Genomic DNA, 16,322 nt, shown 5'->3' with positions numbered 1-16,322 from the left:
ATTCTTTACGTTTTTTTCATCATACATACAATATTCTTTTAATGATTTTTTCATTGTAATCCTTTACATACATTTCTAACTTTTTCAATCTCTTTTTTACATTTTCAATCTTTATTTTTTGAGCATTTCTCAATTTTTTTCTTCTCATTTTTGATAATTATTTATTTAAATTATATTTAATGTTTTTGGCAGACAATATAATTACAATTGTTAAATTAAATTAATCGTTGAGTTATAATGAACCTTTTTAAAATTAAATAAGTTTGATCTGTAATACCAAACGATATGTAAATTAATAAAATATAATCATTTTTAAATTCTTATTTTTAAAATTATCAAAAATGAGAAGAAAAAAAATTGAGAAATGCTCAAAAAAATATTTTAAATTTGTAATTATAATCAGATGCTTAAAAATGTCAATTATTATTACTAATGCCATTTTTAAAAAATGAAATTAATTAGTTATTAATTACAAAAAAGGAATTGTAATTATGTGAAATTACATATGTAATTAATTATTGCCCAATCTTGATTTATATAGATGTTATTTTTTTACTAATTATCATGAAAGAGTGTTTCGTATTCAATGTTAAAATGAGAATGAGAAGATTTGATTGCATCCATTAACTCTTCTTTACAATATTGGAGTTTAAGAGAATTAATATTATTACATTCACGTCCAGATATATTAACATCAATTTCAATACCCATATGATATTTTATAAAATCTTTCCAATGAAGTAGTTGAAATACTAGATAAAATTTCCATTTTTTATGTTTAGAATATGTCTTGGTACGTTTTATGTCGGTATTAATTACATGGAATTTGCTTGCAATACTATCAAATGAAGTTGGAAGGATAGATTTTCTTAAACTATCTGAATGTAAAGGAGGGTCATTTAACAACCAATCAGAATATAATTCGTGAATCTCGGGGTGTTGACGTATAATTCCCAAAGTTTCGATGGCGAATGTTTTGAAATTACCCTAAATTTATTATTTTTTTTATAAATAATATTTGATTTTTTATTTTTCATATATATTATTCATGTACCGCTATTATTTCAACTTAAATCAAAACAATTCATATGCAATGATTAAACTTTATTGAAGGATTATAATTAATAATAGAAAATTGTATGATTTTTAGCCCTTGTTACCCAAGTAGGGTACTCTTTTCATATCACTTATCTTTATTTGGTTTTAGTAGCTTAATAATTTTGACTATTTAATCACGCAAACTAATTTTTATTTTTGATAATTTTTAACCAACCATTAAAGTTTAAAATGCTGATTTCAATACGAATAAATAGGCTAAAAAATAATGTGTTATTTACATTTTAAGAAAAATTTAGAATTTTTATGATACTGGTAATAATTTTTGGCATATTAAATTACTTTTTCATAAAGCATCAAATTTAATAATAATTATTTATCATGCCAGATGGATGAAGTTTTATTTAATATAAATCAGAGATCTGTAGCGCCTACCTATTACAAGTCCAGTCCTGGTTGATTTTAAAAAACCGGCATGAATTTTTAATATATATATTAATTTTAATAATTTTCTGCATTTTATTATTTAGTTCAGTTGATATTGCCAACAGTAAATAAATATTAAAAACTATGATTTTTAAAAAAATCTAAACGGCCTGGCTCAAGTTTTGTATTCTTTTTAGGCCTGATCCGAGTTTATTTTTAAAATAAAATTATCGCCATATGGTCTGTATTATTATTATAGATTAAAGCCCTGAAAGTCGGCCAAAAGTCCTAAAATAATTAAAGTGCCGGTTGTAGAATCAATACCGTAGTGATTTTAAATGTATTGAGTTTACAAGACTATACCGGGCTTGAGTACAAAAGTAAAAAGGAAAATATTTTTTTATTATCTTTTATTAAAAAATAAATAAATAAAAAGCTAATTAGAAATTCTCTGGGAAAGAAAAATATATTAGAGATTTTTTATTTTATTTAACTTTATAATAATGTTTGCATTTTTATAAAATTTTTAATTGTATTAGGGTCAGGCTGGTTAAATGAAAAAATCGGACCATGTCGGGCAAAAAATAGTATCTGCAGGTAGAGGACTGCACGGGCTGTCCGTAGCCCGACCCGAGCCTCGAGCTCGTGTCGGGTTCGGACATGAAAAAAGTTTTATCTAGGGTTCAGGGTCGGGTTGTAAGAGCTGTCCGACCCGAAACCCGACCCGAATAATAATATTAATATCCCAAATAGTCATTGTAATTTGTAATATTAATTATAGAATCATATGATTTTTATTTATCACATTTTATCCTTAAAATGTCAATCATAATAACATGTCATGTCATTATCAATTATTATTTTATAATTTAGGATAAACTGGACGTCTCTTTATTTATATATCATAATTATTCACTTTGTGATACTTTTGATAATGATATTGATATGTTAATATAATAGATATGTTCATTATATTTTTTATATATTAATTAACTTTTATATCATTATCATCTATATTCGACATAAATATAATCGCTATAATTTTTAAATTCGCTTGTATATTAATCTTTTTATAATATTTTTTACAAATTAAATAAAATGCAACTTAATATATATCTTGAATAGATTATGGCCGTCAAATAAACTTTTATTTAAGGTGGCGATGAATAAATACACATAAAGTTTTTTTGGCTATTATAATATTCAAACTAAATTGCAAAATTTTATTCGGGCTCGGGTCGGGCTCGGACGAAAAAATTTTTTAAATTCGGGCTCGGGTTGCGAAAAAATTACTTTGCAGTCCTCTATCTGCAGGGGTCTATTATATATATAAAGATGAAAATAAATATAACTCCAATTTGATAACTAATTCAATTCGGGATTGCCAACTATCAATATCACTTGAGTGCATTTGTAATTTTTTTAGGAAAAGTAATGAAGGGTTAATTAAATATTCATTTTTTATAGAAAATTATATATACCATAGTTATAGCCAACTTATGTTTGTCAATGGACCAAAATTTAGAAGGTCAAAAGAGTAAATGTTAAAAACTGTTACTGCAAGTATATTGATAAAAATTATACCATTGATCCAATGGTAAAAGAATTTCCCAGTAAAATATTTTCGATTATTGGGGTTAATCGAAACGGAACAGTTTCTGGTATAGCTAAAAATTTCCCTCTTTCAAAACAAATATTAAAATCAATTTGTATAAGAGTTCCCTTTTGAGAATCAATCAATAAATTTCCCAAATGCCTGTCACCAAGTCCTATTATATAGCTGATAATGGAAGATAAAGATAAAGATGCTTCAAAATTTTTGATCTTTGAAAACCAATTTATCGAATCAGTCTCAGTTAATGGATTATTTTGATTAATTAGAACTAAATTTGAACTATCTTGCATGTCTAATAATTCATAATACACTTGTTTTATCAAGTCTGGAGTTAAAAGACTTTTCCTATCTTTAATTAGAGAAGTTATCGATAAGTCTTGGTCATACTTTTTCTAATATAAATGAATTAAAACATAACTATAAATTTAGAGTAATTCTAATATTAAATGAATGCATATCTATTATTATAGCCTAATTAATATTATCATCAATCTAATCTAAATTCATATTTGGGATTGTGACTAAAAACATACTTTAGCTTCGGATATCAAAACGGAATAAAACAATGCCAAAGGCTTTTGTAGTAAATATGATTTGCTTTTTATCGAATCAATTTTACTAATTGGAGATAAGATAGCTTGATCCACTGAATAAATGAAATTAAAAATATGGGAAATTTTTTTTACAATCGGTTGGATTTGTGTTATCCTTATCCTCGAAATCAGTGTAGGGTAATAAAGGAGATAGTTCTTGGAGATTTAATTCTTGCAAATTTTCAGATAAATATTGCCTTTTAGTTTCTGCAACTAAATTATATATAATATGTGTTTTAATAAGATAAAATAATACTCTTTTCCGGAATAATTCTTTTCAACCAATCTTCATATAAAGAGTAAATCGACATAACCTTTTGTCCTGTCCCCTCTATCATTTGAATAAGACCGCATCTATTAAATATGGGTATGACTTGGTATGTTTGAAGAATATTTTTCAAATCAGTCCTAAACGATTAATATATACAATATTTTTTTTATCCTAGCTAACTTAAGAGTTCCGTTTAAAATTTTGTTGCACATGATAAAATATTGGACAACTTTTTGATCCATCTTGAGATCTTCCAAACTTTTAACTAAATAATCTTGCCTAATTTATGGTTAAAGAAAAAAATGAATCGAATATAAGGGAAAAAAAATAACGTAATTATTCGTGAAAAATATACTCACTTTTTACCATCTTTTAACATAAATGTTAATTTTTTAGGCTTAGTTTTTGTGTGCAATATAATAATATTGGGTTGAACATCTATCACATGAATAATTTTTAATGAATTCTAAGAATTTTAAATTAACATGTTAATATGATATATATTTGAGCACCTCGTTATCTCTAATAAGCAAAGGTATTCCACCAAATTTTATGGCTTTACCAATAGCCAACGTTAAAGAATATGACAGAGTTTCGGCCCCTAATAAAAATTCATTTTGTTGATAATTTGATGATATCATCTCATAATAGACCTAATTTTAAAAGAATATTTCTATATTATAATAATATTACTACCCGTATTCAAATTAGTCTGAGCATATAAAAAATTTTGCTACTAATTAAATTTTTAATTAAACAAAATTCATGTTAAACTTTTTTTAAAACTTCTAGATATTATAATATATGTTCGTACGAGTTTAGTGTAATTTCGGAAGGCGCTAGTGTATAAGGGAATTCGGTTACCTTCTAAATCGCTAAAAAATATCGCTAAGAACAAAGAAAAATTGGAAATTTCACTTATATCTTTTAGAAAATTTTTTAAGTGAATTTGAAATTAATATTAATGAATGCTAGGGAATAGTGTTATTAAACGGCTCGATTTGAGCCGATTTTTAAAAACGGTTAACTCCATATTTTAGCCAGAAAAATATTGCCTATGCCTTGAGATATAGCTAATAGATGTCCAAACCTTTGTGCCATCTATGAGCAAAATATTCAGACTTGCATAATATTTTTTTGAATAATATATTGAGTTAGCCTTTTTTAAAACTCGGTTCAAATTGAGCCGTTTATCAACACTACTATTAAAAAATCGCTAAAAATGGGGGAAATAGCATCAATATTGACAAAAGTTGTTCCCCAATTCTGGGAACAATTATAATATTTCCTCCATTTGTAGTGATTTTTTGAAAAATTCAATTTAAATAGAAGTGTTTGCTTCCCTGGCATCTATTAATATTATTAATATTACTTTTAAAATTATCCAGGAGATATAAAGAGATCCCTAAATTTTAGCAATTTAGAAACAATCCTGGGAATTCGATTTTACATGCAGATATTTTTGATGGCAAATTTATTATTAAAAATAATTATATATATACCGCGTCAATCCTGAAATTATTTATTATACTACAGTAATAATAAAATCATCTTAATATTTTTTTAATTTAAGTAGAGATGTAAAGATCATCTATTATTATTTCAATTTTCTCTTTTTTAATATCGATATTCAATATTTTGATACTAATAAGATTAACTTATGCAGTTTATATAAAATATTAATTTTAATTCTAGTTATATAAAAATATTAGTTTAATTAAATTAAAATAAACAAAAATATTAAATATTTATATATGATAGAGCATTTTCTAGTTAAATCAATATTACTTCAGCAATAGTTTATTCATGAATTTCACTGGAAAAAAATGTTTAATTACTGTAATGAAATGAATTTACATATAATTAATAACTTTTTTTTGAATTGGGGTTATTTTCCTTTTTCCTCCAGGGCATGTATTACAAAATTATTTGTATTTTATTATAAAATTTCATTTAAATATAAGAAAAATCTTGATTTTTACAAACCCTAGCCCAAATAGGACATATTTTATAAGTGCATAAATTAAATTTAATGATGAGCATGGCTGTTTCCCTCTAATAAAGCCACTCATTTATAGACATGTGCGACCGCTGGCGAGCGTTTTTAACCATTCTACGCTACCATTTAAAAATTACAGGCTGCGGCTTGGTGTAAGAAAATTATATTTTCACTATTATTTTATAATATATATAATATTACATTATAATTATAAAATTTGATATTTAAATTTTATGAAAAATTATTTTATTAATTTAATAATTCCTCTCCCAATTAAAAGTCACTATAATTTGTAAAAAATATTTCAGTAAGAATATACCAGACAGAAGCGCTATAGGTAGGAGTGCATTAGAGAATGTGTATACATCTATCTATGAAAACATATGTGAAAAAAAAATGGTCTTCAATTTTGTACGATAAGATTTGACATGGACAGTTAAAAACAGGCTAAGAAGTTCTATAACTTTTACATTGCACCAGATAGATGCTAAGTTTGATGTCAAATTTTGTACTTGAATATTTATATATTACTAAGACATATGGGAAATAATATTCTGAAATAAATATTCGAAAACGTAATTTAAGTTCTAAGAAAATTATAATGATCATCGATGTAGGGTATAATGGAAGAAGAAGTGTCAGGTTAAGTAAGTATGAATACAAATCATGTTTGGAGTATGGCTTACATAATCTTAGACTTGGGTATAACTGCAACGTATGCGAATTTTATTCTTATTTTCCAAATAGTTTATGCTTGATCGCTCTGGATGATGGAAATGGAAATCCCTGTGTTGAGTAGTGTTTTGAATCTGAAAGTTGTGAAAATATTACAATATGTAATTAAAAATACAAAATAAACTACTTTAAAATTAAAAGTTCACACGTTCGTAGAATTCTCTTTCGATAATGTCGAAAGCATGAGTGAAATTAACAAAAGTTCAAAATATCATATTAAATAAGACGTGAGCTCCAGGGGCGTCGCTAGCCTTTACAATCTCATGGGGCTCAACTAAAAAAAAATTTATGGGGGGCGGCCGGGTTTTATTAATATATTATACTTTTTAAAAATTTGCTAACTCAAAATAATTATTCTGAATTTCATATTTTATCATTTATTATATTATGCATACAAAATAAACTAGCATATAAATAATTAAAACAATATAAGACATTTCTAAAAATATTATTTTTTAATACAAAATCTATTTATTACAGTATAAAATATTTTCGATTGCTGATATAAAAAAATTTTGCGTCTAAAGAATTACAAGTGATAAAACGTTAATTAATTCATACATGTGCCTCAATTGATAATGGTTTTTAAAAACTACATATTATAAAGTTAGCAACTTACATTGACAAAAGGTCAAGAAACGAATATAACACTCTGTTACCATTTTTAGACAATGTTTTATAGAATGGACTAATAAGGAAAAATTTATAGGCCTAACCAAATCAACAATTCTTGGAGCAGAGAATATAAACGACCAATCCAAATTATAAAACTATATGGTGGTTAGAGCTTCCTCTTAAATGCATGATGGAAGCTAGATAAGTAATTGAGAAAAAAATTGTTATATATTAAATTTCTAAAAGATTATCTTCCGGGAAAAAGAAAGTATATTAAACAACTACACAGTTGACCATTATTGCTTATAAAATATGCAATCATATGCTCTAAGCAGCTGTAATAATAACCTTAAATTACATAGCCACCCAAATAATAGATGCTGGTTAATTTGCAGTCATAGCCATGACACTCACTATATTAACTTATAACAGAATTTATTATGCTAGATAAATTGATAAAACAAAAACACTAAAAATCTTTAGAATAAATTATGCAAATGTATTGAAGCCTTAAGTTTACAAGGCAGGGATGCCATATTAGAAATGAAACATTAAGAAGTGATATGATATGATAAAAGAAATTAATTAAGATTTTATATATTATTGTCGCACCACCTCTAGTTGGTATATTATATCTTAAAATAGTAGTAGTTTGTAATAATATCAAAAATATACTAGTATTAAAAATTTAACTCAAAACTGTTTTTCAAATAAGAAAAAAATAGCTTTCCTAAAAACACGTAAAAAAGAGAAGAAATGTTATCTAATTTATTACATCCATTCTGGAAAAAAATAATAAGATGTTAAATTTTAAAAAATATTTCTAAATAAATAGATGGCGTTAAATATTTGATATATTTATTATCAAAAGCATTTATTAGTAAAATTTATTAAAATATTAACTGTAATATAATATATAACTGTCAAATACGTTTGTAAAAATGGTATTTAACCTAATTTTTTTATAACCAATTATATCTAATAGAGGATTATGAACTATATGTTTACTTACTTTTTATAAATAAATCTTTTATACTTATTTGGATTTGGACCTTGTAAATAATTTTAAAAAGAGGCATGTTAATTATTTAAATATCAATAATATAGATGATTAGTGATTTTGAACTCGGCTAATTACAATATTAAATTTGTTAATTTTCAATTAATATTTATTTAATTAGGGTTATATATTAATTTAATTAATAAAAGTCAATAAAGCTTCAACTGTTAATGCTAAATTAATATTTAGTGAGTGATATTAATATTCTATTTTTAACACAGAATTTGATTGGAAGCTGACATAGTGAAAATATAATTTATAAGTATTAATCTAATCTAATAATTAAAATAGTATTCATTTAAAAATAATTTAGATAGACTTATTTATTTTTAAATTATAAAATTAAATCTATATATTACTCAGTAGAATTATAAAAGAAATCATTCAGTGGGCAATCAAAAAAATTTATTTTTAGTTCAAGGGATAAGGAGCCGTTAAAAAAAAAATTTTTTCTTTAGGGGGCTATTCAAATTTTTCAGGGGGCTCGAGCTCCTGCGCCCCCCTAGAGATGCCACTGGTGAGCTCAGATTAATTCTGATTGGGATTTAATAGGAAATCTCAAATTCCTAAGATTATTAAAAAATACCGTTGATTTTTATCATCTCAAAAAGAATGAAGGATATAATTCTTTTTCTTCTTAGTAGTTCAATATAAATCATTTGATTGGTAGTGAAAATGATAATATTGACATATCTTCCTTCAAACAAAACAGGCGTAAGAAATTCGATCATAGATTTCCAATCACTAAACTTTAGGATATAAATAACTTAATTTTTCAAGTATTATATTAAATATTTATTCTAGGTGTTATGAGCACTTTCTTAATAAAATATATTATAAACAATTATCTTAAAGAAAAATGTTAGGCCAGCATTTCAACGTTGAATGAACTGGAGATTCCCCAAGAAATAGTAGACTATGAGAATGTATAGAATCAAATTATATACAAAGATTAGTGGATAAATAGTCATCCCATTATCAGATTAAATAAAATGATACATGGAATCATCTGGAACAAGATGTGATATTTATTATTTTCTCCTTCTATCAACTTTTTTAAAAAATGGGAACTAAACTTCCAGTTTTAGTCAGAAAAAAATTATATGTCTAGATATACGTGTTGTAATATTGTAATATTATTTTTTTTATTATTTTTATATTTTTTGGGATTAATTGGTTGTTATTTGCAATGATTTCAAGGATGTATTTTATTTTTATATGAAAATGAGTAAAACTAGATCATTTATTTTGAATATATTAATTTTTTTTATTTTCGCGAAAAATTATTAGAATTTTTATTATTATCGCGAAAAGTTTATATTTTTTTTGTCGTAATTGGATTTTGATATAAAATAATAAAGTATTTAAAACAAAATAGATTTTATTGGAATTCTACGGAAGTTGTTGGCAAAATATTTAAATCAAAATAGATTTTATTTTAAGGGTTCTATAAGTTGGTGCCGGCCAATTAAATAAAGAGCCTGGGACACAAAAAATAAAAAGAACAAAACCATAGTAAAAATAAATAAAATTATTAAGATAAAAGGTAAAATAAAATTTATTATAATAGTATTAATGTATATTTGTATTGGCATATTTTTTTACAATAATAAGTATAATGTATATTCTAACATTTAGTAGTGTTAAAATATTAATAAAATTTTTGTAATTAAAAAGGAATATAAATTAATTAAAGTATATAAATCTGGAATAATTTTTTTTAAATAAGGAATAAATGTTTAATTATAAAAAAAATATCAAAAATGGTTCCATAAAGGAATAATTGTATTATAACTGTAGTAGTTGTATGTTTATGGATAATTGCTATTGTGTTACATCGGAGAAAAATGAAAAGAGTTATAGAAAGGGATAGATAAAGATCACGGAGGAAATTGAAATTAAAAATAATAGAAGGGAATTAGAAAATATTAATGAAAATGAAAGAATAAGGTAGAAATGTTAAATCTAAAAGATGAAATATAAAATTTTAAATGAAAATATGATAGAAGGTATGAGAAAAAGTGTTAATGAGCTAGATAAGTAATTGAGAAAAAATTGTGAGATATTAAATTTATAAAAGATCATCTTCCATTTTTAATGATATATAAACAACTACATAGTTGACCATTATTCTTATAAAATATGCAATCATATGCTTTCAGCAGCGGTAATTAATTACATAGCCACATAAATAATAGATGCTGGTTAATTTGCAGTCATAGCCATGACACTCACTTTATTATCTTATGTCAGAATTTATTATGTTATATAAATTTTTAAAACAAAAACACTAAAAATCTTTAGTAGAAATTATGCAAATATATTGAAGCCTTAAGTTATTTACAAGGCAGGGATGCCATATTAGAAATGAAACATTTTTTAACTATAAAATAAGAACCAGAGTGATATGATATGATAAAAGAAATTAATTAAGATTTTATATATTATTATCGTACCACCTCTAGTTGGTATATTATATTTTAAAATAGTAGTAGTTTGTATTAATATCAAAAATATACTAGTATTAAAAATTTAACTCAAAACTGTTTTACAAATAAGGAAAATATAGCTTGCCTAAAAACAGGTAAAAAAGAGAAGAAATATCATACCTTAAATATATTCTCAAGGTCCAAATAAGTATAAGAGATTTCTTTATAAAAAGTAAGTAGACATATAGTTTATAATCCTCTACTATATACAGTTGTTTATAAAATATTAGATATAATGCCACTTTTATAGACGTATTTGACAGTTATATAATATATTATAGTCAATATTATAATAAATTTTACTAATAAATGGTTTTAATAATAAATATAATAACAAATTGCATTTAAGTATTTAACGCCATATTTAGTTAGAAATAATTTTAAAAATTAAATATTTAATTATTCATTCTGCAATAGATGTAATAAATTTGATATCTTTTCTTCTCATTTTTTACATGTTTTTATGAAAGCTATTTGAGTTAAATTTTTAATACAAGTATATTTTTGTAATTATTACAAACTACTATTATTTTAAAATAATATACAAGGTGGTGCGACAATATGTAAAATCTTAATTGTTTCATCATATCATTCTGGTCCTTATTTTATAGTTAGAAAATGTTTCATTTCTAATATGGCATTGCCTTATAAATAACTCCTGGCTTCAATATATTTGCATAATTATTTCTTCCAAAGATTTTTAGTGTTTTTATTTTATCAATTTATCCAACATAATAAATTCTGATATTAGTTTACATCGTGAGTGTCATGGCTATTACTGGAAATTAACCAGCATCTATTATTTGTGTTGCTATGTAATTTAAGATTATTACTATAACGGCCAAGAGCATATAATTACATATTTTAGATAAACAATAATAGTCAACTGTGTATACGTTTATATAGCATTTAAAATGGAAGATAATCTTTTTAAAATACTCTAATGAGCTTGTTGAGGAATGAAAAAGAAAATTAAAAAGAGAGAATTTTTTTCGGGACAGATTTAATCGACAATAGATGAATATTCAAGGGGTGAGATGCTATGCTCGTGGGAAATTGGGACATATAAGTAAAAATTGTGCTCAGAGGTGTGCAGCGTTTAACAAGCAACGGATTAAATGTAAAAGATGTGGAGGGGTAGGGCATAACAGTGAAAAATGTTATGTTACGACGTATCGTTTTAATGGAAATAATCAAAAAACATTTCAATGTGAAAGAAGTGGAAAAATGGGACATTCTAAAGAGAATTGTAATGTAAGAGAACCGATAAATGTGGGAGCATTTCCGGCAGTGAAATATTTAGCACTAGCATCCAATGTAAGAATGGTACAAAATAATAATGTTTTAAAGGAGGGGAAAGGTAAAGATGAAATTATGATTAGAATATCCGGAGAGGTGACTAAATGATAGTGAAAATAGTATAATAGGAGTTATTAATTAAAGACTGACATGAGAATTCCAGTGGGTAGCGATAAAGAAGTTAAAGGAAATTTAGTAGATAAGAGAAATATAAATTTAGTAAATGATGAAAATATGAAAAATTATAAAATTCCAATTTTAAAATCAAAAGTGCGAAGGATAAATGTCCTCATGTAGAAATAGTTGTAGGAAGTAGAGAAATATCTATGTTGTTGGATATAGGTGCTGCGATATCGATTGTAAGTTATGAAAATTATTGTGAATATTGGCCGAAAGAGATTATAATTGAGGAGATGATAGTTAGACAATTTAATGGATCGGAAATAAAGGTTTTAAGAAAAATTAAAATACCGTTTGTGATAAATGGTATAGTATAGTTGATTATTTAAATTTGTCGATTGTTGCTAAAAAAAAGTGGAGATGATTATGGGATGGGAATGGATTGTTAAGATTGGTCCAGTAAATAATTTTTTGGCTATATTTTCAAATGGAATTAAACGGGATGAAATGGTTGAAGATCGAAATACTGAAATGGGAAATCAAAAATTGTGATACAAAGAATGAAATCTTTTGGAAACGGTATGACGGGTAATTAATGAATTTGTAAAAACGAATAGTTTTCAAACGCGGATAGTGCCATTAAAAAAAGAAAGGAAAGAGATAATGAGTTGTCGGGAAGTGTTAATATTATGGAAAATGACAAAAATAGAGAGGTAAAAAAGGAAATACCTGGTAGAAAGTGTGTAATGCGGGAAATATTGATGAAATAAAAATAGCAACCAATGGAAGTGAAATAGAGTAAAAAATTATTAGTCAAGAAGTGTGCAGACCGAATTTGGAGAATTGGCGAAGTGCCGTGGCAATTTTAATGAATAATTATAGTGAAATTTTTGAGGAGAAATTAGGATGTTTAGTGAATTATGAAGTTGAACTACGTTTAAAGGAAGGCTTTATAGCAAAATAATCCGGTGCGACGAGTTTTATTTATGGAGGGCGGAAATGGAAAAAGAGTTGGATAACTGGGTGCGAGAAGGAATTATTTGTCCGATTGGTTACAGTGAATGGGCAACTCAGTTGGTTCATGTGAGAAAGGCTAACGTAAGTTAAGGTTATGCGCAGATTTCCTTACTTGTAGAGGTGAAATACCCGTTAAATTTTCCAAGATTAATTTTTCGTGCGTATATTTGCAATTACCGATGGCAAAAACGACTCGAAAGTTATTGACGATTACGACTTTTAAAGGAATATTTACTTTTTGTCGGTTATCGTTTGGGTTAAGTGTGTAGGCCCCTATTTCTCAGCGTACAATGGCTGCTGTTTACCAGGGTTTAGAGGGTGTTTTTAATTATATGGATGATGCTTTGGTTGTGGGAATAACGATGAAACAGCATGATGATAGGCTGGAAGGTGTTCAATAGAATTCGAAATAAAGGGTTAAAGGCAAGTCGTGAAAAGAGTGTGTTGGGAGTAACTGAAGTGACATATTTGGGTCATAAAATTAATGGAATGAGGGTTAAACCATTGGATAAAAATTTGTTGAATATTGCGAATTTGAATAGGCCGACCAGTAAAGTAGAGGCAGTCGTTTATGGTAATGGTGAATTATTACCTTTAGCGAATTAAAGAAAGGAGTACATTTTGAATGGGAATAGGAACAAGAGATTGCGTTCAGAACATTAAAGTAGAGAATTGGGAAAGAGCCAATTCTGATGTGTTTTAATAGTGATTTGGAAGTAATTATGGCTGTAGACGCATGTAATAGAGGAGTAGGTGGGGCGATGTTGCATCTAATACAAAGGATAGAAAGACCTGTTTTATTTTTTTTCTCGAGAGTATTTAGAAAGGTAGAAAAGCGATATTCGGGGATAGAGCAGGAAGCTTTGGCTGTGATTTTTGGGTTAACAAAGTGTCGCGAGTACCTTATAGGGAAGTTTGTTAATTTTACAGATCATAAGCCATTAACACATTTATTTAAAAAGGATAATAAAGAATTGATGTTGTGGCCTCGACTTCAGCGATAGTTATTGTTGGTGAAATTTTGATATGGACTTAAAATATCGAAGGGGAAAGGAGAATCAATCACCGGATATTTTGTCGAGATTATGAGCGGGGGAAAGCGTGGATGAATCTGTTGTATTGAAAAGGATAATCAGGAAGAATGTCTGGTACGTATGGTAATGCGAGGTATAAAAGTTAGCCCAACTACCTGGGAATATATACAAAGTATACAAGGAAAGATAGAGAATTAGCGGTAGTTAAATTGTGTCTAATGGGAAAAAGGTCATGGCAAGATGATGATAAAGTTCAAAAATATTGAAACGGAATTAAATTTAGTGGACGCTTGTGTTATGAGGGGACACCGAGCCGTTATACCTGGCGGTTGAGAGAAAAAAATTTGAATGTTATACATGCGGGTCATCAAGAAGTTACTCGTATGAAGCAATGGGGAAGTGAATATGTATGGTAGCCCAGAATGAACGAAGATATTGCCAAGTTGGGAAAGGAATGTGAGATTTGCAATGCATGGTCAGACATGCCCTGTAAGGATAAAAAAGGTACATGGCCAAAAGTTATAGAACCAGGGGAGAGGATTCATGTTGAATATTTCGAATATGAAGGAAAAAAGTATATATTAAGTGTAGATGCATTCTCCAAATGGATAGAATTTGAAGAAATACATGGGTTAACTGCGAATATTGTGATTAAACATTTTAAGAAAGTATGGTCGAAGTTTGGTATTCCGAAAACGGTGTTATAGGATTAGGGACCAGCTTTTATCGGCGAAGAATTCTAGAAGTTCTGTGAGAAAACGGGTGTGCAACATGTGTTAGCGCCACCGTATCACCCCAGTTCAAATGGACAGGCGAAAGGATGGTGGCGACAGTTAAAGGATAGTTGAAGAAGACAAAAAGTGGAAAGGGAGAAATATGCGTAGAGCATTTGTATTATTATAATGCTGTGGGAAAAGATGGTTTGTCTCCGGCCGAAAAGATGATAGGTCGGAAGGTAAGGAAGTTTTTGGATATGTTGGCACCTAGTAAAACGGCTGTAATTATTGAGGATATCGATAGAAGGAAATTGGAATATACTTCTGGACAATTAGTATGGATTAGATTATATGGAAGTTCAAAAAAATGGGAGAAAGGTGTAGTAATAAGAAAATTTGGGAAACAATTTAAATTGGGTAAAATTTGATGATAACGGCGAGGGGGTCAATTACGGAAGTGAGTATATAAATGATTTAAAGAGGAAATAGTAAAAAAAGAAATTATTTAAGGAAAGTTCCTGGTTAATGAAGACGTAGATTTCAATGGTGTAAATAATCGTGTAATCAATAAGCAACTACTATCCACGAATGCCGTATGTCATATCGTGAAAAAGGAATGACGCAATTTTAGGATAACAACAAATGTATGCTACTAAAAAAATCGCCTAAAAGAAAGGAGGATCGTATAATCATCTATCGGATTCAATTGAAACAATACTGAATGGCTATCATTGAAGATCAGAGCGAGTGCATGAAACGATAAAGAAGAAATAAAAACAAAAAATAATGCTTAAAAAAATATGTGAATCATTTATTGAATGCTTATACGCTGATTGATTTTTTTATATAGTGACGAAAAAATATATAATTATGCCCATTATTTTTGTTCCTAATAAAAGGGGGGGGGGGGGTTGATATTGTAATATTATTTTGTTTTTTTGGGGGGATTAATTGATTGTTATTTGCAATGATGTCAAGGATATATTTTACTTTTATATGAAAAAGAGAAAAACTAGATCATTTATTTTGAATATATTAATTTTTTTTTAATTTTCGCGGAAAATTATTAGAATTTTTATTATTATCGCGAATAGATTATATTTTTTTTGTCGCAGTTGGATTTTGATATAAAATAATAAAATATTTAAAACAAAATAGATTTTATTGGAATTCTACGGAAATGGCTGGCAAAATATTTAAATCAAAATAGGTTTTATTTTAAGGGTTCTATAAAAATAAGCACATCCAGTAAACGTGTATTTTTAAGTTAGACACAT

The 16,322-nt window shown here is 26.8% G+C and overlaps 1 protein-coding gene across 4 annotated transcripts in view; it reads right to left on the bottom strand.

Moving 5' to 3' along the window:
* Positions 1 to 16,322, bottom strand: part of LOC135926034 (uncharacterized) — a 68,680-nt gene that overhangs the window by 51,568 nt on the left and 790 nt on the right. For all 4 annotated transcript variants that reach the window (XR_010571773.1, XR_010571774.1, XM_065461685.1 and 1 more), the window contains exons 4-11: positions 4,474 to 4,614; positions 4,321 to 4,427; positions 4,142 to 4,240; positions 3,947 to 4,098; positions 3,784 to 3,903; positions 3,631 to 3,743; positions 3,067 to 3,489; positions 557 to 987 (exon numbers count right to left, since the gene is read on the bottom strand). Coding sequence is in view for 2 of the 4 variants with exons in the window: in XM_065461685.1 (XP_065317757.1) it covers positions 557 to 987; positions 3,067 to 3,489; positions 3,631 to 3,743; positions 3,784 to 3,903; positions 3,947 to 4,098; positions 4,142 to 4,240; positions 4,321 to 4,427; positions 4,474 to 4,614 (1,586 nt within the window). In the remaining 2 variants the exon portion in view is untranslated. The remainder of the gene's footprint in view (positions 1 to 556; positions 988 to 3,066; positions 3,490 to 3,630; positions 3,744 to 3,783; positions 3,904 to 3,946; positions 4,099 to 4,141; positions 4,241 to 4,320; positions 4,428 to 4,473; positions 4,615 to 16,322) is intronic.

This window comes from Gordionus sp. m RMFG-2023, chromosome 3 (genome assembly GCF_954871325.1).
Source record: "Gordionus sp. m RMFG-2023 chromosome 3, tfGorSpeb1-WG-v2, whole genome shotgun sequence".
Lineage (NCBI taxonomy): Eukaryota > Metazoa > Nematomorpha > Gordioida > Chordodea > Parachordodidae > Gordionus > Gordionus sp. m RMFG-2023.
The sequence above is the reverse complement of the archived record's forward strand: the minus strand, read 5'-3'. Positions and strand labels throughout refer to the sequence as shown.